A 22,761-nucleotide genomic window follows, 5' to 3' on the forward strand; every position below is an offset into this window, starting at 1 on the left:
TAGTACTATAATTAAATTACTTATTTATAATTTTACACAAATGTACAGGGCTTAAGTTAAACATGCGGCAGTTTTTCAACTTTATATACTGAGTGGTACATTTAAACTATATTTATACTGATGTAGAACAGACTTATAATTGGAAGAGAAAATAATGGCATTTGAATATGGCCATAAATGCATTTATACTGGATTATTTTTCTTCATTTTCTTCATACTTTCAGATATCTAAGATACACAGGGTGATTTACAGTCGATAGTATTAAAATATAGTTTTTTTAGTAACATGTAATATATCATATCCATAAATTAAGTTTCAGTCACCCTGTATATTGATTTTTACACTGTTTGGCACTATTTGGAGAACTATTTTTAAAATCGTTCAAATTTGTCTATTTCATCTTTTTGAAATTTTTCAAAAATTTCATGATTCTTTTAAAATCCTAATATTCTTAATGGTTCTATTAATAAATAGTTTTAAGCTATGGCAACTGGAGAGTTGATGTCATTATTATTTTTTTCCTAAAGGATCGAAGAATGCTTGATGTGGAAACTCTGCCCATTTCGAGAAATCCATGCTTGGTATAATTTGACTCTTGCAAGGCACACGTGGATTACTGAAAAAAAAAGAATTTTATATATTCCAAATAAATATACCGAGTTTCAGAATACTTCTGTTTCAATGATATATTTTATTTGTTGCTACATAAATAAGGATATGTTTGTGATATACTAACTGAGAACAAACTATAGTTTTTTTATGTAAAAGATAAATAAATGTAATAGTTCTGAACTTACATTTCATGATCTGGTAACACCATTGGATAAAGTTGTATAGTATCAATCAAGTCAGTATTGTCGCAAATAATTCTTGCTAGTCTCGCTTTTCTAATTTCTTGTAATTGTTCTAGTGTAAAACTGGATGGCTGATTAGGCAGTTCATACCTGAAAATTATTTGTTCTAGTTTTGATCGAAATTTTTGTAGATATACTTAAAAATTGATGGAAATAATCAAAAAATTATCTTACCAAAATCTGTCTCCTCTTCTTGAATAACTGAACTGAGTAGCTATGATACAAGCGAAAGTTGGACCTAACATGCTACCTGGTAGTGGCCTTTCAGATACACCTCCAGACCATAAGTCTATATCAGCTGGATGTCTGCGAAAGAAAAATTAATTTTAAATTAAGAAAGTCTGGGTTTTTAGATTAATTTTTAATTAATATTGTTAGGTACACTCAATGACATCTCTTCAGTCATTTTTTCATTGGGTGCACTAAAACGTAGTTGTTTTTGTACCTGTACAGAGTGAGTCTTATTAAATAAGTGCAAATATTTTTAAGAGTGTTTTAGCCCTATAGGAACACATCTATGAGGTTTTATTCGTGAAAGAAAAAATCGAGAATTTTGTATTTTCGATTTTTTTGGATTTTTATTAGAGAAGGTGCATTGGCGTAACTACAGGGGTACAAGTACTGCTGGGCACCCCCCAGGGAAATGTTGAATTTTGACTGAAAGATGAGTCTTGGCTAAATATTAATTTTTATTTGTTTGTGATCTAGTAAAAATGACTTTTTCCATTTTTGTTTAGTTGATATTATTTTGCTTTATTCAAAAATTGTGTGTTAGTTTTTATTTTTTTACAAAATTTGTAAGTATTTAAGTAATCCACGGGAACAAATAAAACAAATGTAAACGTTTTATTCAAAAAGTGTATTTATTTTTAATGATATTATTCTTCGTTTTTTAAAAAAACAAAATCCCTAGGCCCCCCCTGGGTTCAAACCTATGCCTCCCCAGGATGAATTACTAGTTACTTTAATAACAGGGTGTCCCAATATTCCGTGAACATAGAACCACTACGTATTTCGGGAATCAAAATAATTTCATTGGATACAATTTACCTCTATACAAAAGTGTTACATTTGACCGTCAGAGGGAATCAAACTTTAAAAAATTAAACACTTTTTTAAGATATTTTTAGAATTATTCCGATATGAATGAGATTTGGGGTGCCTATGTTTTGCTAAGTGTAGCATTGACTTTCACAAAAAAAATACGGAAAAGTACGGGAAGTGTGAAAACTACCCCCACCCCTACATATATTTTAGTAGAAATATTTTCCAACTCCAGCGACGAATGGGCCGACGTAAAATGGCCCTTCTAGTATTTATTACGGCTTTATTTTTGGCTCCTGTTAACACAGCGGCTGAGCGACCGCTGAGACTTTTACTCAGCGGCTGTATTTGTGTGTAAAATGTCTTTATACAAGGGTAAAAAGAGACGGTTTAGGGAAGTCGCTTACTCAGCCGCTGACCGTCCCTGAACTCTGAATGCACCAACGCACCCAATGTGATGTCGTTACGTTACCAGTACGTCTTTGAGAATGTAACGTTACCGTTACGTCACACGAACGTAACAACGACGTCACCTAGAAACCATTTCCCTTAAAGGAATAAAATGCTCCCTAGGCGACCTATATTGGCGCATAAAATCTAGTATGCCGCTAATAATCAAATAAATAAATAAAAGCCTTTATTGACAAAAATTTTTTCAATTTGTAGACAAAGGTAAACTAACAAACAAAGTAAAAAAAAAACAAGGTACACAAACAAAAGATAATACAAAACATTATACAAATAATATTGTCAGTCTTATTGTTAAAATAAACATTTATAAATGTTTACAATGTCAAAGAATAAAAAAATTAAAATAATATTCAAAAATATTTAGCCAGTTTATAGCAAAATATCGATGACCTCTAAATAAATTAATTTCGATGTCATTAGTAAATATAGCAATAGCAAACATTAGCCCAGTGTTTTCAAGATCAAATTCGATTTTCAATTCAAATATAATTCATTTACGGCGTAGAAAGCCTTGTCTAGTAAATAAGAGTTCAATGCTTTGCGAAATGAAAAAAATGATGTTATGGATTTGATTTCAAATGGCAGGTGATTGTGCATTTTTTTCGAGTTGTATAATATTGAACTTTTAACTAACTCTGAGCGTGGGGTAGGTAGATAAAGATCTTGCTCCGCGTTCCTGAGTGGATAAGTGTGAGATGGCCTTTCTTGAGAAGCTGATACATGTTTACGTATTAGGCAAACGGATTCAAATATAAATAAGGAAGGAAGAGTCAATATTTTTAATTCTCTAAAAAAGCCCCGGCAATGAGTTCTGCTGTTTAGTCCCAGTGAATATCGAACAGCTCTCTTCTGGAGCTTGAAAATGCGGTCAAATTGAGCCGCACAACACGTACCCCAGAATGGAAGGGCATACCTGAGGTGCGACTCAAAAAGTGCATAATAAACAGTTCTAGCCACTGACAAGTTAAGCTCCTTAGAAACAGACCTTAATGCAAAACAGGCAGAGCTCAATTTTTTCGACAAAGCTTCGATATGTATGTCCCATTTCAGAGAATTGTCCACAACAAGCCCTAAGAATTTTACGGATTTTACGACGTCAATGGTGGTGTTGTCAAGTACAAAAGGCTGCAACGAGTTTTTATACGACAAAGCCTTAGTTTTAGAAATGTTGAGACTCAGGAGGTTCGAATCGCACCAAGATTTAATGGTGATTAAGTCATTTGATATAATCCTATGAAGTGCCGCGATGTCCTTGTTGCTCCAAGTGAAGCTAGTGTCGTCCGCAAAAAGACATATTTTGCCACTGATGTTTATGTTAGCAATGTCGTTAATAAAAAGAAGAAACAAAATAGGGCCTAGTACTGAGCCTTGTGGTACTCCACATTCTATTGGCTTGCTAGAAGACAACGTGGTATCCACCCTCACAAGTTGACTTCTGTTGCTCAGATACGACTTAAACCATTCGAGAGATGATCCCCTGAACCCATAGTGCTGCAGTTTATTAATTAGGATCTTATGATTTACACAATCGAACGCCTTAGAAAAATCACAGAAAATTGTTGCTGTAGAATGATGGTTGTTTAGGCTGGAGTAAACTTTATTAAGGAGGGAAAACATAGCGTCATTTGTGGACTTGTTGCTTAGAAATCCAAATTGATATTCAGTAAGTATTTTGTACTTTAACAGAAAAGATACCAGCCTTCTCTCAATCTACAAATGGTTGGCGAAAATATGGAATTTTATGTTAGCATCACAAATGATATTTGGCAGTAAATTTCATTAATTTTAAATTAATTATTGTTCAAGTTTATTTTTGATTGATGCCCTCTATAACAGACAAACGAAGCAATGTAGCATCAAATTTACCGTCACGTACTATCACGCACTATAGAGATGCTATAGAGTGCGTGATAGTGTATCGCATTATCGATATCGATACCAATGACTAAAGAATATTGTACAAGGACAAATTACACCCGAAACCAAACTGTTTAAACCATTTACCTTTCAAACAGTGCCGTGGCACATATTTTCCTTTTATTATTTATTAATAGCCGCTTGAAGCGATATTTATATTTTTGATAAATGTTTTGACTACGCCTATGGTGTATGCGGTAGTATCGTATTAAAATGTTAACAAAAGGTACAAAACTAGTATCGAGCTAATAGCACATATCAAGTACATACCTATAATATCAGAAAAATAATTATCGAATTCAATAAAAAAAAACGCTAAAAAGGTGGAGTGGATTGTTTATTTCCATATGAAATGTAACTCCTGGGTCTTTCTAATCATTGCGCCTTTTACACTTGAAAGCTGAACAAATTACAATTGTAATAAAGTTTATACAAAGTTCACTACACACAACAAACTATTAAAAGTCGCTAAAATTGTCGCTGATGACCAGCTGATGAGTCATTCGTTACTTCCAAAAAACTGGCGTCTAACGTCACAAATTCTGCTGCAGCCCGTATATGGGCGTTACATGTCATTGTTTTCTTTAGTCAGTGATCGATACACTATCAACCGTCAAGAAATTCTTAACATGCGACATAAAAAGCTCTTTTTTTAATGTTCCGGGAAATAGCAAGAATTTTTTTTACAATAAGAATGTTGGAGTGCTTATAGGAGTCGAACTATAATACTACCAGTTAAAATACTTGGTGCATTGATTTAAAAGAGACCCTGTATAAATTTATATGGGAAAAATAAAAATACTTACTGGAATATCGATGAAAACTTCGTCACAGTCTCATTGGGCATCGATCCAAACATCTCCTCGAAAGTATTACTCGGTGGTAGGCCACAGAACTTCCGGTACTCCATATATCCAGGAATACCGAACTCCCTGCCTCGCTGCATGTTGAAACTGACCAAGTCCATACCGAACCTGGCTCCCACTTTCTTAAACAGGTGATTGGTCACCTCCTGGGTGATGGAGTCGTCCATAGCTTGGGCCACCTGGTTCATCAGGCCCATGATGTACTCGTCCAGGACTCCGGCCCTGTACAAGTCGTAAGGTCGGCGAATGAGGTCAGATAGACGTTTTGAAGCTAGAAACAGAAGTAAGTACATCCAGATGAAATCAAAAACGTCTTAAAGTTATTATTATTTTTTTGAAGTCATTAATTTAATAAATATGATTTTATATTTGTTTTTTATTTTAAGTGATAAATGTTTTTATCTACTATACTATATAATTTAACAATAAGACAAGTAAAATGTGTACGGAAAATGGAAGAGGGAAGTGAATATACAGGGTGGTCCGAACTGTATTTCACAGCAGCATATTCTGCAGATAAAAATAGTAAAAAAGTCCATATAAATGTATGTCCTAAAACGCTTAGTTTCGGAGATACAGGGTGTAGAAGTTTCGTTTTTATTTCGATTTTTTCCAAATAATTTCTGAAGTAACGTCACTATTTGGATGAAAATTGGTGTTTGAGATTTTTTTGACATGAGCAATTTGATTCTGATGTCAATATGACTCTTACTTGTAGAGGACGCCACCTACATATTTTTTTAACTGGTTTGAAGAGTAATATTCTTTCGTCGGTACCTGTATAAAACTACTGAGTAAAAAATATTCATTTACAACGTTTTTTACGTAAAAAAGGTCTCTTGGTAAAAATCGCTACGACTAATATGGTTCTCGAGATATTTGGAATCGAAATTATCAATACCTGTCATCATTGACATAAATTAAACATGATGTCTAAATAGCTATTAGACTGAAATCAGAAACTGTTTTATCATTATCTTTTCGAAGAAAAATTTATGATTAATTAAAAAAAATAAAAAGTTTCTAAATTTATAATTTCTGTCAAATAACAGATCAACTCGACGTGTGTTTATTTTTTGTCAATAATGACATGTATTGACTATTTCCATTCTAAATATCTTGAGAACGGGTGCTCGTAGCGATTTTTACCAAGAGACATTTTTTACGTAAAAAATCTCGGACATGTATATTTTTTCACTCAGTAGTTTTATACAGGTACGGACGAAAAGTTATTACTGTTCAAACCAGTTAAAAATATATAGGTGACGCCCTCTGCAAGTAGGAGTCATATTCACATCAAAATCAAATTTATCATGTCAAAAAACTCCCAGGCACTAATTTTCATCCAAATTTTGACGTTACTTCAGAAATTATTTGGAAAAAATCGAAATAAAAATAAAAATTCTGCACCCTGTATCTCCGAAAGTTAATAATAATAATAATTGTAAAACAGTATATAGCCGTAAAACGGTAAAAATACCAATAAGTATACTTACCAATAAATTTATGGGCTTTGCTCCATCTTTCAACGGCTGTAGGTAACAGAGAATGCCCGAATCTGTAAGCAGCAGCTGCAAAGGCATCTATTACATTGGGGTTGACACTGGGATCATGTCCATTCCAATAACCCTGAAATTTTTTAAAAGTCAAAAATATATTAAAACTATAATTTAATAAAACAAAAACATTCCAAGGTTTTGAACTCGGTTTCGAAAAATTACTCAAATAAAATCTTGCACACCATATTTCTTTCATCAATATATTATGATTATTAATTCTACTGTATGATTGAAAAAAAAAAACGGCGTACTAAAATTTGACATAAATCTTGTCAAATATTAACAGTAATTGTAGAAAGATTAAAAAAGAATAGAATATACCGTACAAGTAAATGGCATTTTGAGCTTGACCTCGCCAAAATTACTATCGATTGTCATTCCCCAGCCGTCTTTGACACCGTTTTTTTCGATCGTATCCTATTTATAACTCGTTGGCTATGCAAAAGAAAAAAAAACTTACATCCTTCTGTAACAAGACTCCAAACTTATCCATGACGTCCTTTCCAAGCAAAATGGGCAAGAATTCGTTGTATGTGATATGCTGGATGATAGCAATATTGACTCTTCTGGCTTCCTGGAATAGGGTTTCATCATCCCAATGAGGATTGACAGCAGCTAGTTCTCTGGCTACTCTGTTGTGCTCTCTGGCCATTAAGGTGTGCATCACGGTCAGTATAAGTTGTTCATTTACTCTAATTTCACCTTAAAATCCATAAAAATATAGTCAATAATCACTGATAATGAAAAGATTTTACTGGATTATCCAATATTTACAAAAACATATATACAGGGTGAGTTTTAAATAAGTTCAAATATTTTCAGGGCTGGTAGATCTCGATAAAAGAAACATATTTTCTCTTTACCATTTTTCAGATAAGTCCAAAATAACCGAGTTATTTAAGTTTGAAAACTTAAAAAAAATTGATTTTTTTTTGAAAAAATTTTGAAAGCCACCGGATTTTTTTCTGTATTTGTATCCCTTTTAGTGCCGTAACCATGGAGTAAAGCGGTAACTATGGTAATATCAGAGATTAAAAAATTTTACCGGGGGAAAATTTGCGGTGAACAGGCAGTATAGATAAATGCAACAAGTTTAGATTGGAAAGCCCGTAAAAATTTTGGATCGCGAAATTATTTTGGGTCGCGACCGTTATACGCGATCTGGCGCTGCTATAGCGGTCGCTAAGAACAACGGCAAACAAAAAAAGAAATAATTTTCTCTTGTCAAAGTCAGAATATGGTCAGAACATGGCTGGGAAACTTAAATGGAAATGACAGTTCATTAAAAATAGTTTTTCCTCCAAGATGCAGAGGCGCAAAATATTAAAACTGTCAATATTAACAATGCAAATGTCAATATCTGACAATAATAAAATTTGATTTTTAACTGTCACTCAGAGACGCTTTTGTTGTGATTTTACTGTTTGATTTCGTTTTGATTTGTCGAATTATTGTAAAATTAAATTCCTTCAGATTTTTTGCCAGTATTCTGTTTTAGACAATGTTTTTTTAAAATGGGGGACAATTTGTGTTTTGTAATAACTTTTAATTATTTTTTATCATGGAGTTTAATTGTTGTACTCCTGGTTTCCGAAGGATACAATGGTAAGTAAATTAAACATATCTACTTACAGTTATAGATTTTTTAAATTAGTACTGCTAATAAATGCTACTTGCAGAGCAGTTATTTAAATTTTTTTACGGTGCATGTAAGGAATTAAGGACGCGCGTTTTATATTAGCATGATCAGCAGATGATTACATCTGATTTAATTTGTTTTTATTATTTCAGGTCCCAAACAGAAACAAACTGGGAATCTTGCCTACACCAAAATTATATACCTAGCCGTTTCCAATTCACTTCAAAGGGAGGAAAATTATGTAAAACTGCCTGCTATTTGCTGAAAACCGCCAAAGATTAAATTATAACTGTAACAACTTAATATATGCTATTTCTAGTATTTTTAATATATTTTTTAATTAATATCCGACATATAAGAACACTTTGTATGCTTTTAATTCAGTTGATTTATCGTTTATAATATGTTCGACCTAATTAAAAGCACACAAAGTGTTCTTACATGTATGTCTAAATTTATTTTAAATTAACTAAAACAACCCCCCTTTCCCCGCACCCCTCTCTTCCAATAGTATTTCTTCCTCCATCTACCAGAGGCGCCCTTGTATAATAAAATTGAAATGTATTATAAGTTGCCTATCTATTTAATAGTATAAGTCTTTTATCTATGGGTCAGAATCACAAAACATCTCCCTTTAGAACTTCGTCTGTCATGTTAAGAAATGAAAGTAAATAATAAAGCGCCTCTCGTGTTTGTTCGCACTCAAAAAATTTCAATTAATGCCTGTATATATTTTAATATATTTTTTAAATTTACATTTTTTTAATTGTAAAGTAATATATTACATTTAAATGGAATATATTACATAACAATTATGTCAATTACAGGATTACAAGCTTGTTTTCTAACATTTTTTAAATAAAACGAATTTCAATATATGTATATTTGTCGTAGGTATGAAAAAAGTAAAATATAAAATGGACAAACGCTTACTTACATTGCAACAAAACTTCCACTTTTAGTTTTGCAATCCAAACGCAATATTTCTATTTCACAAATAAAAATATCCGACAACACTAAAATCACTGAAATTTTCGCGGCTGACAACGAAAACTGAAAAATATAACGGCACTTTTTGTTTTGAACCTGCATATCAACATTACGCTTTACTATTATGTGTTTGTTGTTGAAATAATATAAAATATCTAATTATAACTTGTAAATTTTAATATTTTAACATGATTTTAACTACTTTTGACAATAACTAACTTTTTGTTATCAAGATGACATTTTAGACGGCAACTGACATATATGTCATAATATTTGAATCTTAAATATGTATGTAATATAATTTAAATTACTATAATGCAACTTTATACTTAGAAAACATTTATACATTCGCAAAATACAACAAAGTCTAATAATATAGTTTGAAAACAATGAATATTGAATTAAAATTGAAAAAGTTAAGCCCGACCCCTTGTGTCAAAATTAGAAGATTAAATTTTCGCAATTTTTACACCATTTGATGACCGGTGGCGCCTCTAGTGTTTGTTCGGGCGGTTGGGCTTTTACTCCCGCTTATGGCCATTAAAGAAAAAGTTCTAAAGGGGGATGTTTTGTGGTCAGAATCTTCAAAAATCATAATAATCTTTCAAAATCTAAACCGCTCTCATTAAAGAAATTCCGAAAAGTGTTTATAACGTCCATTTTCAAAGTAATTATTGCTATCTTGTGAGTTTAATTCAAGTTTTATTTACTCCAATAGATAGCAGCGACCTGGTCGTCATTTCCTTTGAGCCCTAAAGTAGCGGCATTTTGAGTGCGATCGCTGCGCCTCTAGCGGGATAAGGAACTATAAAAGCTACACCGAAATATATGGTTAGTTAAACAAATTTGTTTACAAATAAAGGTCTACTAAGGAGGTTGTGTCAATGGATTCTTAACCCCAGCGAAATATTAAAAATATATTTTTATTTTCTTAAGTTTTTTGTTTTGGGGGTGAATTATTGCCGGTGTTTTCCAGTCTTTTCCTATAATACTAAAATTACCTGCTTCAAAACAGTACATGCTAGCATTTGGTCTGGTACACCCTTCATCAGGAATGTCTAATTTTAATGGGAGCAAATCTTTCAGTCCGTATTCGTGAAAAGCTGGGTTCATCCTCAATAAACCACTGTGACCTTCACGAAGTTTTCTGAAAATACCGAGGAAAATATTCATTAAAAATGAATACCACACGATCGAAAAAAAAAACGACGTCAAATGGCTAAAAAGCTTTACAAACTCATTTTGTGTCTCACCTGGAAAAGTGTTCAGTTACTCCATACACGGTGTTGCCATCCAGGACACCTGTCAAAGTGTTATAAGGTATTTTCGAGCCTAGTCTGCATCCAGGTCGTACACCAGGGAACGATCTGATAAAGTTAATACACTTTACGTTGAACAAACTGTAGAAATAGTCGTCTTCGGGAATATGAATCTCGTTGCAGTAGGGATGTTTGAGATGGGGAGGTTTCCCGCAACATTCTTCTGGGTCATTTCTGTTAAACGGGTCTATAAAATAACGATTGCATTTCAGAAATAAATGTAATGTTATATCCATCCTTTAAAGATATAATTTCTAATATTTTAAAAAATCTGAGCGTCCGTTATCCGTTGATACGATGCCGATGGTCCGACAGCGCTCTGATTGGTCATAGCGTTTTCGCGCCACTTTTCATCCGTAATTTTTTTTTACTCCAGCCCGTCAACGGAAAAAAGATCGTACGATATAACAAAGGATATAACGGACGTTTTGACACTTTTTTGATAAATTTAATCTAACCTTAATAAAAATACAGGGTGTTTCAAAAAACATGTGCCCTCTCGTGGGGAGATTCCTCACGTAAAAATAAGATTTATTTTTCATATCAACATAGGTCCGATTCTGCTTTGTTTCATAGCTACAGGCACAGAATATCTAGCTACGCAGCAGAAGCCTCGTTACATGTATAAAATTGTAGGTAGCAAAAGGAGACAGGCTTTAAAAGCCTGTCTCCAAATCAGATATTTTGATGTGGTAGTTTCGCTACTACATAATAGAGGGCAATAAATTTAAAAGAAAACAGTTTTCTACAAACAAAATTTAAAAAAATTTTGTGCAGTGTTGCCATTGTGTAATTCATATCGTAATACTTCCTAATAAAGCCTACCTTCAAACTTGCTACATCATTTAAAGATATTAAAATAGATCAGAGCTGTTTTTTTCAGTTTGCCATGTTAGTTGGAATTAAATCTTATGAGCTAAATTACAATCACTTCCTGACGTTTGATTGTATAATTGAATCCTGAATTTTCATTGTAATTCGGCGACAATATAATAAGTACTGATACCACTTCCTGACGTTCGATTGTGTTCATACCAAGTTCATATCGTATAATTGGGAAAAAACGGCGTTAGCGATAGCTATGAAATGAATATCGCTGTCATTTTATATGTAAATTTGTCATCGATCGTCCTTTTCCAGCCAACTGGACGCCGTTTTTTTCAGAAACATATCAAGTGATACCATAATATAGTACTATATTACGATACATGGCGTTCGATTGGGCTTAAACTTGGTATACTATATCTTCAGTGACATTGTAATATCATGGTACCATGGAGCATATAAAGTGGTACCTTCTATAGTACCATATTTGATGACATAGCAATATTAGATACATGGCGGCAATAGGGCTTAAACTTGGTATACTACGTATTTTCGGTAACATTGTAATATGATGGTACTATGATGCATATCATCTGGTACCATAATATAGTACCATATTATGTACATGGCGTTCGATTGGGCTTAAATTTGGGATACTATGTATCTTCGGTGATATTGTAATATTATGGTACCATGGAGCATAATAAGAGGTACCATAATATAGTACCATATTACGATACCATTTCCTGGCGTTCGATTGGGTTACTTGTTATACTACGTATCTTCGGTTACATTGTAATATGATGGTACTATGATGCGTATAAGGTGGTTCCTTAATATAGTACCATATTTCAATACCATTTCCTGGCGTTCGATTGAGCTCATATTTGATATATACTTGCGTATTTTTGATGACATTGCATTATTATGGTACCATGAAGCATATCAACTGGTACCATAATATAGTACTCTATTACGTACATGGCGTTCGATTGGGCTTAAACTTGGTATACTACGTATCTTCTGTTACATTGTAATATGATTGAACTATGATGTATATAAAGTGGTATCTTAATATAGTACCATATTACGATACCATTTCATGGCGTTCGATTGTTCTTAAATTTCGTATACTACGGATCTTCGGTGACATTGCAATATTATGGTACCTTAAAGCATATCGAGTGGTACCATAATATAGTACACTATTATGATATCATTTCCTGGAGTTCGATTGGGCCCAAATTTGGTATACTTGCGTTTCTTTATAAAGATTTGTTTAATTAATAGTTTTAATTTATTTTAGGAATTTTAATTTATTGTTCGATGTCGTGACAGCAACTTTTATGCCGAACTAATATATTATTAATTGTACCTGTGTCACTTTTTAAAATCCACCTAGATCTATATAAATAACGTGGCAAACGGAAGAAATTTGTTATAGTATTTTTTAGTCAGTTAACATTTTTTGTACTGCATTTTAATAAATTATTTCCATTATTATTAAACTTATATTTCATTACTAACGTTCCAGCATTAATAAATATCACTATCAATCTCCCTGTATATTATTAATTTTAAAGGTAATTAAAGGTATTTTCTTAGTTAACATTATAAGGTAGTGTATGTTAAAAATGTATATGTTTTGTAATAATATAGTTAAAACTATTTTAATAGCCAAAGGAATAATTAATATAAGTGTATCTGGCAAGAAAAGAAGAATAGAAAGAAACACATACTGGCATTATACCAATAAAGAATGGGATGCCAATTCAAGTCTTTTGAATCTGGCAACTGTGCATATTTAGCCGAGCTATAAGGCCGTCGACGAGCCGTCGATCCAAAACCGAAAGTTCAAAATTTCTAATTATATTCTGATTATGATATTGTCGCGCCATCTAGTATTCTATTTGTGCAATTTTAGCTCTTTCATTTCGAGTATTTTTCTGTTGCGTAGCTAGATATTCTGTGCTACAGGGTATTAAAGTCTTAATAAATTTTCGATTTATTATAATTTTCTTCCAAGTACTTTTAGTGATTTGAATGAAATTTTGAGGCTAAAAGTTACTATAAGTGCTACATATTTTAATGCTAAAAAAGTGTCGATAAAGTCGTCAGGGACGTGCATATGGGTTATCACTGGAATATTTTTCAAAAAAATACATGTGCGCCACTAACTTTCTTTCTTTTAATATCAAAATTGAGTAGGCCGTTTAAAAGCGATCTCTTGATATTTTGTCGAATTCGGCCTCCTTGATGAGATAAACGCAATTTTATTAATCACAATTAATAAAATTAAAATAAAAATGAAATTAATAAATTATATATTTTACCTAATTTATTATTAAATATTATTACTATTAGTCATTATTACTATTAGTCCAACCCACAGCAATTTCAAATAAAAAAATTATGGTATTTAAGATAATTATTACAAAAAACCTAATTTTAAAAAGTTTTAACATTCTGTATCTCTAAAACTATGCATTTCCATACCCATGTTTATAGGAACTTTGTTTCATAATTTTTGATGAAGAATCAATGAGTATTTATTTAAAACTTTTGCAAGTTAATGATATTAAAATTTTTTTAAGGTTGCTATCAGACTTGGATCAAGGCAAATTAAAAAAATTACGTTTATCTCATCATGGGAGGCCGAAATCGACAAAATATCAAGAGACAACTTTTAATCGGCATTAAACTGCTTACACTATTTCGCTAACAAAAGAAAAAAATCAGTGGCGTACATGCTTTTTTTGAATAAAACATTCCAGTGATAACCCATATGCACGTCCCTGGTGAATATGGCGACACTTTTTTAGCCTTAAAATATGTCGCATTTTTAGTAACTTTTACAGCGCTTTCAGATGGAGCGGACCGTCTGCGACTTCGAACAAGTACCCATGAGTTTATATGAACAACTTCACATGGGCGCGTATGCTCTGTTCGACGGAGTTCGTCCGACGGCCATCTTGAAAAAATACGACGGACGATCCGTTGCGGACGGCCCGCTCCATCTGAAAGCGCCGTTACCCTCAAAATTTCATTTGAAACGCTAAAAGTACTTGGAAGAAAATTATAATAACACCCTGTAGCTAGGACACTTTCATTATGTTGATATGAAAAATAAATCTTATTTTTACGTTAGGAATCTCCCCACGAGAGATGGCACATGTTTTTTGAAACACAACCCTGTATAATAGTACAATGGCTAGCACCGTCAGGAAAACGAGTATTTTAAGAAAGCTGGTTCTTTACTATATCTTTTGCTATGCTCTCCTGACCAAAGTGCGGGCCGTCCGGACGTCTGGCTACCGGTAGACTACTGCGGTTCACTACTGCTCATCACCTCTGTCGAGGATAGCCCATTTAATATTAGTAACTTACCCAATGGTGAACCGGTAAGAGTATAGTCGTGATCCATGAATTGACCCCAGGCGATGATCATGACTGTACCTGCATGGTCGTGATATCCTAGATCGGCGTGCATTGTACGTGATACGATACGAGAGCCTGGCAGGGGACCACCGGTTATACTGATGCGAGGGTCGGACATTCCATCAGCAAAAAGTGGACCCATAAGTCTAAAAATAGAAAAATAAGCATAGATGCAGTTTTTTCTGTACTTGGATAACTAGATCTAGTGAATCCACATTAGGTTTCCTAAATATTATATTTGTAATCGTTGCTGCTATTAGACTATAATTAAAAATTGTGTATCGATAAGAAAGCTACTGTTAACTGAAGGTGTTCAGGTTTTTCTAAAATTTTAGGAATAATCGAAATGATAATGAAAATTATTTCCACTTAGACACAGCAGCTGTGTTCCCTGAACGCGCACATTGTCACTTTTTCTCCTCTACAAAATGTCAAGGCTAATTGTCCAATCTAACGTTTCGGATTCGACAAACCATCATCAACTTTGTTAATTTAGAGATCTGGATTTTCATCTCAATGTTCACTCTCTGGTTCACTGCTCTTCATAGCTACAAAATATTTTACAATATAAAAGTCGTAGCATACCATTTGATCTCTTTTTCTAACAATCTTTTTTTCTAACTTCGAAAAAGTTGATAAAATTTGATTTATCGAAAACGGAGATATCAACATTTTGATTGTAAAAATATTTAATCTTCTCCCATCAATTAATTTTTGATTAGAGATAAAAATGGTCTAGAGCAAAACTGCACAATTTGAAGAAGAAAAGAATGCTTATATTTTTAACAAACCTCTAATAGGAAAAGTTAATGAAAAATTGGCCACTAGGATAACTTTAAAATAATTTACAGCGATTTCCCTTGGTCGGTTTACCAATAAATATACTGAGTGAGTCTCAACAGTGGCTTACCCCTATAATTTTTTTTTTATTTTTTCAGATAAAAAAATGAAATTTGGTATGTTAGTATATGACATAAAATTCATCAAAGAATTGATTGACGTATTCAATTGTTTTCAGTCACTTTCTGTTTCAACGGAAATTACTATAACTTTGAATTTTTAAAAGGTACCCTCGGAATTTTTATACTTTATTTGATAGAAAATTACACTAAAAAGAAGAAGAAAAAAGACTGAAAGTCTCGGTCTCAACGTTTATATTACATGAACGCGTGTGTGGATGACACATTAAAATAATATTTTACACATTAAAACAACACACATTATGTTGTTTTAATGTGTAAACTGTGAACGTGTTTGTGGATTGCCTTTAATTGCATTTTTTCTGATTTCCAACCAAACCAAAACAAAACACGTCTCACTGTTTAGATTATTGCAAACGTTGAGACCGAGACGGAAAAATTTGAATGGACTCCTTCTTTAAACTTTAGAAAATTCCATTTTGAATAGAATGACATATCATATGTCAACTTTTGACATTCTCGCTTAAAAATCGTCTTTTCATTGTCAATGTAGAATGCCGTGGCTGTGTTAAAAACACTAATTTTTAATCAAGGAGCGTTGGAAAAATAGATTTGATCGTCTAAAGTTTTTCGTGTCTTGTCCTGGCTGGTTAAAAGATGCCCAAATCGTATTTTTAATAATATCTCAAGTTTTTCAAATGGAACGAGGGTGGCTCATTAGCATATTTAAAAAAAGTATTTTTTGCGAATAATTTGGTACCACACACTTGGTATTTCGAGTCAAAATGTCGTTAAGAACTGCGTGTTACAATTTCAAATAAACTATATGCGAAATGTCAAAAGTTGACATGTGATATGTAATTTTCTATCGAATAAAGTAAAAAATAACGAGGGTGCCATTTAAAAATAAAAATTTGTAGTCATTTCCGGTGAAACAGGAAGCGATCGAAAACAATTAAATACGTCAATTATCCTAATTTATGTCATATCTATTTTTTTATCTAAATAAATAAAAAACTTATTGGGGTGTGCCATTTTTATGACGCACCCGGTATTTTTATTAATCTCTCAATTAACGCTTCCCAGTTTATAGTCGACGTCCTCTTTATTGGACCACCCTGTACACCAATTTTCTTAAATAGACATCTTTAAAAAATTAATTGTATACTGACCTAGTAAATGGTGTGTTGGTAGCACCCCATGTTGGATGCTCCAAATTCGTGCACAGTCCATCAAATCTTCTATACTTTCCCGCACGACATTCCACGTTTGACATAAACGGAGGACATATCTCTCGAATCAGCGTTTTGCTCGTATCGATCAGGGGCAATCCTTTTTCGATGTCCTCGTAGCTTAAGCCGTAACTAGAAAATAAATTGGAGCACATTTATTTATATGGTCGAATGTTATTCCAATATATGGTTCAGCTAATTGATAGAAGGAATTAGATTTATCGGTCAATTTACCAGATTAGAACTAGAATAATATTTGTAAGGTATGTGGTGTTTAAAAAAAGTTGTTTGACTTACGTTTTTGCCAAATTTACGGAAACATCAAAAAGTACTTCGCCCACTGTTGCGACATCCTCAGGTTTCCAGTCACCGTGTGGCTGTGCTACACCTACATCAATAATTATAGTTAATTATTTACTTTATATACTTTATAATCGAAAAAAAAAATGGAGTCAAAGACGGCTGGGGAATGACAATTCATAATGATTTTAGTCAGGTCAACCTCTAGACATCACTTACTAAAGATTGACATGAAATTTAAACTCAAAAATTAATACTAATTATAGAAAGATTAAAAATGGATAGAAATGTTTCCATATACACAAATCTATTTCCAAAAAAATATTTTTACATGAATTTTAAACTACACCATTAGAAAACCATTTTTAATCAATATAAAAATAAATTTCAACCGTTTTAAGCCCAACTGACAGTAAGCGCCACTAAAAAATATAAAAAAGGGTACGGGCCAAGTAAAGTCTAGGACTTGACCTCGTGACGCCGTTTTTTTTTCGATTGTATGATACACTATACTCGAACATACAGTGTCACAAATGAAGTCTGCAACATAAGGATTTTTTTATTAAAACCGATTTATTATTCTGCTGTAAATGGTAAACCAGGCTGGTAAACAATGCAAATATTGATAAAATACAGAACAGTTTGATAAAACTTGTCGATATTTTGTGTAGAAACATCGTTCTCTTCGACCCAGTAAAGGCCACACTATCAAAAAAAAAACGACGTTAGAGATGGGCTTCGAATTGAACAATGCTGTTATAAGTAGGTATACCGGGTGCGTCTCGAAAGTGGCTCACCCTACTACGGGTGTATATTTATTTGGACAAGGATACGAAATATAATAAATATACTGGGTGAGTCTCAACAGTGGCTCACACCTATAACTTTTTTATTTTTTCAGATAAAAAAACGAAATTTGGTATGTTAGTATATGACATAAATTAGACTTGATTGACGTATTCAATTGTTTTCAGTCACTTCCTGTTTCACCGGAAATGACTACAACTTTTGGTTTTTAAATGGCACCCTCGGTATATTTCTACTTTATTTGATAGAAAATGACATTCTGAATAGAATGATATATCATTTGTCAACTTTTGACATTTTTGCTTAAAACAAAATTGAATTTTAAATTTCAATCTAGAGTGCCATGGCTGTGTTAAAAACACTAATTTTTAATTATGGAGTTTTGGAAAAATAGATTGGATCGTCTAATGTTTTTAGTGTCTTGTTCTGGTCGGTTAAAATATGCCCAAGTCGTATTTTTTAATGGTATCTCAATTTTTTCAAATGCAACGAGGGTGGCTTATTGGCATATTTGAAAAAAGCATTTTTTTACGAATAATTTGGTACCACTCACTTGGTATTTCGGGTCAAATTTTCGTTATAAACCGCATGTTACAATCTCATATAAACCATATGCGAGAATGTTAAAAATTAACATATGATATGTCATTCTATTCAGAGTGTCATTTTCTATCCAATAAAGTAGAAATATACCGAGGGTGCCATTTAAAAATCAAAAGTTGTAGTCATTTCCGGTGAAACAGGAAGTGACCAAAAACAATTGAATGCGTTAATAAATCCTAATTTATATCGTATACTAAAATACCAAATCTCGTTTTTTTATCTTAAAAAATAAAAAAAAAGTTATAGAGGTGAGCCACTTTTGAGGCGCACCCGGTATACCAAATTTCAGCCATCTAGTTTTTTTTCCAGTTTTTTTAACAAATGTAACAGCCGTTTCTGAAGGTATAAGCAAAATTCGTTTGTATTTAAAATATTTATCTAGTGGTAATATATTTATTTAAATTTATTTTGAATCTAATTGACAATTTTCTGACTTAAGTGAATATCAATAACTACTCCATAGTTTAAGTAAAACTACTTTTATAAAAAGGTATAAAATTAAAAAAGGAGCAACTTTTTTCAAATAAAGTTTTTTAAAGTTTCGCCAATAAACCTCTTTGTTGCCAATCAGCGTTTTGGCATACAACCGGAGCAATAGGTTAAACAATTTTAGTCGTTTTAATCCATTTCACAGCAAAAACTAACACCGATTTCAAATGTCACTTAAATAAAGAATTAAAAAAATTGTGATACCAGCATAATATATGAAGAGAAGTTGTTTTTGTGTATTTCATAATTTTTCTTCGGTATTAAAAAAATTAGCAAGTTACTAATCAACTAATATAATTCAGCGTCCGGATTGCACAACGACCTTAGCGCGTGGCCGCGGGCAGCCCAGTAGGCAAGCGAGACAGCGACGCGCCGATTTAACAAAATAAATAATTTTAAACCTGCCGTCATTTCGTTAATAATTATCGTAGCGTGTTGATTTTTGCATAGAAATACTCATGAGTTTTTAGCGCTTCCGACAAGCCTAAATAACTGGATTATTTTTTATATTTTCGATTTGTTTACATTGCCCGAGCATATTATAACTTTGAGATAAAAATCTCTGTTATAAATTTTAAAACTGACAGATAGATAGATAGATAGATCAAATGACAAGAACATTATCATTGCCGATATCTCCTGGTTATAATGTAGTTCTTTTTTCAAAATATTGTGTTGTTTTAGCTTAAAAAAAACTTGAATTATGCGGCTTTTTTACGAGAGCTACCGGCGCGGCGCTGCGTTAATAAAGATATGGCTATGTACAGTTCGTCTGCTGGATCTGTGTCTATGAAAGGAATGCGGACAAAAAACATTTAAATAAACAGCAATATATTTTATACGTCGACTTGACGAGTACGTCACCGCAAATCGCTCCGCCCACTCATTTTATTGGCTACTTGCAAATTTGTCGATTTTTTATTGATGGGACGCGTCGTCTAATTTTTTACGAAAAACATCGAGAGAATATCGTTTCCTCTCTCACGGATACCCCGTAGCCACAGAACGGACAGACGTACTGTACGTCAATCGAAAGACAGTATTTGCGATAGTCTTTTGTTTACACGGAGTATAGAAAATTTTTGCTACAACTTGTTTACTACCAGTAGTATTTGTGCGTTTTTTTAAATTATTTATTATTAAATAGAGGGAAATGCGACCGAAAAGAAAGGTCAAAAGTTAGTAGAAATCCGGATAAATGGAAGTGCAATATTTCCAAAAAATCTCGTGACGAGGTAAAATTACAGTCTATTGTGGCTATGATTGACGTACATAGCCATCTCTTTATTAACGCAGCTCCGGTAGCTCTCGCAAAAAAAGCCGCATAATTCAAGTTTTTTTTAAGCTAAAACAATGCAATATTTTGAAAAAAGAACTACATTATAACCAGGAGATATCGACAATGATAATGTTCTTGCCATTTGGACTAGCGATGGGAACTATCGAATGAATTAGACTATCGAATGATTAATGAATGAATGATTTCAACTATCGAATGGTTTTATTCGAATAAAATCATTCATTCATTTGTATACTAAAGCTATGTGACAACAATTTGAACAACGTTCAGAATTTATTTTCTGTAAAAATAGCTCTGAAACTAAAACCAAAGCTGAACTTGCGCTATAAACGGCGAGTGTTGTACTGACCAATTTTTTATTTATACTCGTTATTACTGTTAGCATAAACCGATAGACCTAAATTTTGAATATGTTGTAACTAAATGTATAACTAATTAAATGATAGTATTCATATCTGTCAGTTTTAAAATTTATAACAGAGATTTTTATCTCAAAGTTATAATGTGCTCGGGCAATGTAAACAAATCGAAAATATAAAAAATAATCCAGTTATTTAGGCTTGTCGGAAGCGCTAAAAACTCATGAGTATTTCTATGCAAAAATTAACACGCTACGATAATTATTAACGAAATGACGGCAGGTTTAAAATTATTTACTTGTTAAATCGGCGCGCCGCTGTCTCGCTTGCCTACTGGGCTGCCCGCGGCCAAGCGCTAAGGTTGTTGTGCAATCCGGACGCTCAATTATTTATGTGCTTGTTCCATACAGTTGGGGAATGACAATCGATAACAATTTTGGCGAGGTCAAGCCCTAGATGTCATTTACTTGACCCGTACTTTTCTTTATTTCTTAATAGCGCTTACTCTGAGTTGGCCTTAAGAAGGTTGTATTTTATTTTTACATTGAGTAATAATTATTTTTTTGAGAAAAAAATGAAATTGGAAATATATTTGTGTGTCTGGAAATGTTCTATCTTCTATCCTTTTCTAATATTTATATATTAAATATTCATTTTTGACAAGTTTTTTGGCAATTTTTAGTAAATGACGTCTAGAGATTGACCTCGCCAAAATTATCATCAATTGTTATTTATCATTATAATTATCGCCCTTTTTTTCGATCATATGATATTGCAAAAGTATGTACTTTGATATAAGGGAGAGCATCAAAAGTGTAAAATTCGTTTATAAATAAAACTGTCCAATTTTCTAAATTACTTGAAAAAGTTATTTAAAAATGTTGGTGTAAAAATTATGTGTCATTCATAAAGCCAGTTACCAACCATAAAAGCACGGTATTGTGTGATCGCAAAAAAAAAGTCGTGATGTTAGCTTGGAAATGTCAATCGATGACAATCACTGTACAGGGCGAGACTTAAATAAATGCAAATATTCTTAGGGGTAGTATATTATATTATACATATAATCTTTTTTTTTGGAAATTTTCAAAGTAAAATAAATCGGTTATTTTGGACTTATTTGAATATCGGTATAGAGAAAATATATGTATGTTTTATCGAGATCTACCAGCCCTGAAAATATTTGCACTTATTTAAGACCCACCCTGTGTAATTTCATAAATGACAGCAATAAAATCATTTCCAAGCCAACACTGACGCCGTTTTTTTATCGTATGGTATTTAATTAATAATTATTACCAACATATTTGAATGAAAACGTATTATATAAACATGCTATACAAAATTAATTTAGAGGTTAATAAAGCAAATAACTTAGTGAATAATAATGCTACATTTTAGAAACAAATAACAAAAAAGATTCTAAAACAGTTTGATTAAAAAAAAAGATACAGATTGTGAAATACTTACGTATTCTTTTTCTAGCATCAAGATAGGCAGCATTGATTGCGTCATAGGTAATGCAAGTATTTGGTCCATTGTAATCCCTTTAAGTAACATAATTTAGTAAATTAAATAAAAAAATAAACTTTACTTGTTGTAAACTACTTATTTCTATTCAAAAACAGATTAAAATATTCTAAAAAATATACAGTTTGTATAAAATTTTCCTTTTCACTTATGGTTCTTAAATTCCAGTGTAGCCCTTCAATTTGAAACAACCTGTATAGAGTAATTTAAAGTATCTACAGAAGTTGTAATGAAACCAAAATTCGTGAAACTAAATTAAGAGATTGGATGATTTCTCCCATTAATCGTAATATTATGA

At 32.4% G+C, this 22,761-nt stretch overlaps 1 protein-coding gene across 1 annotated transcript in view; it reads right to left on the reverse strand.

Annotated features, from left to right (window-relative positions):
- The window catches only part of LOC115879375 (peroxidase), a 115,977-nt gene continuing 93,216 nt past the window's right edge, over nt 1-22,761 (reverse strand). The window contains exons 3-14 of the mRNA XM_030896168.1: nt 22,404-22,480; nt 17,373-17,463; nt 17,016-17,207; nt 14,873-15,069; nt 10,595-10,847; nt 10,343-10,488; nt 7,173-7,414; nt 6,650-6,782; nt 5,094-5,424; nt 1,030-1,161; nt 799-945; nt 1-617 (exon numbers count right to left, since the gene is read on the reverse strand). Of these exons, the coding sequence (XP_030752028.1) occupies nt 512-617; nt 799-945; nt 1,030-1,161; nt 5,094-5,424; nt 6,650-6,782; nt 7,173-7,414; nt 10,343-10,488; nt 10,595-10,847; nt 14,873-15,069; nt 17,016-17,207; nt 17,373-17,463; nt 22,404-22,480 (2,047 nt within the window). The 3' untranslated portion in view covers nt 1-511. The remainder of the gene's footprint in view (nt 618-798; nt 946-1,029; nt 1,162-5,093; nt 5,425-6,649; nt 6,783-7,172; nt 7,415-10,342; nt 10,489-10,594; nt 10,848-14,872; nt 15,070-17,015; nt 17,208-17,372; nt 17,464-22,403; nt 22,481-22,761) is intronic.

The sequence above is a fragment of the Sitophilus oryzae genome, unplaced genomic scaffold, assembly GCF_002938485.1.
Source record: "Sitophilus oryzae breed Bouriz unplaced genomic scaffold, Soryzae_2.0 scaffold_1067_pilon_pilon, whole genome shotgun sequence".
In the NCBI taxonomy this organism is placed as follows: domain Eukaryota; kingdom Metazoa; phylum Arthropoda; class Insecta; order Coleoptera; family Curculionidae; genus Sitophilus; species Sitophilus oryzae.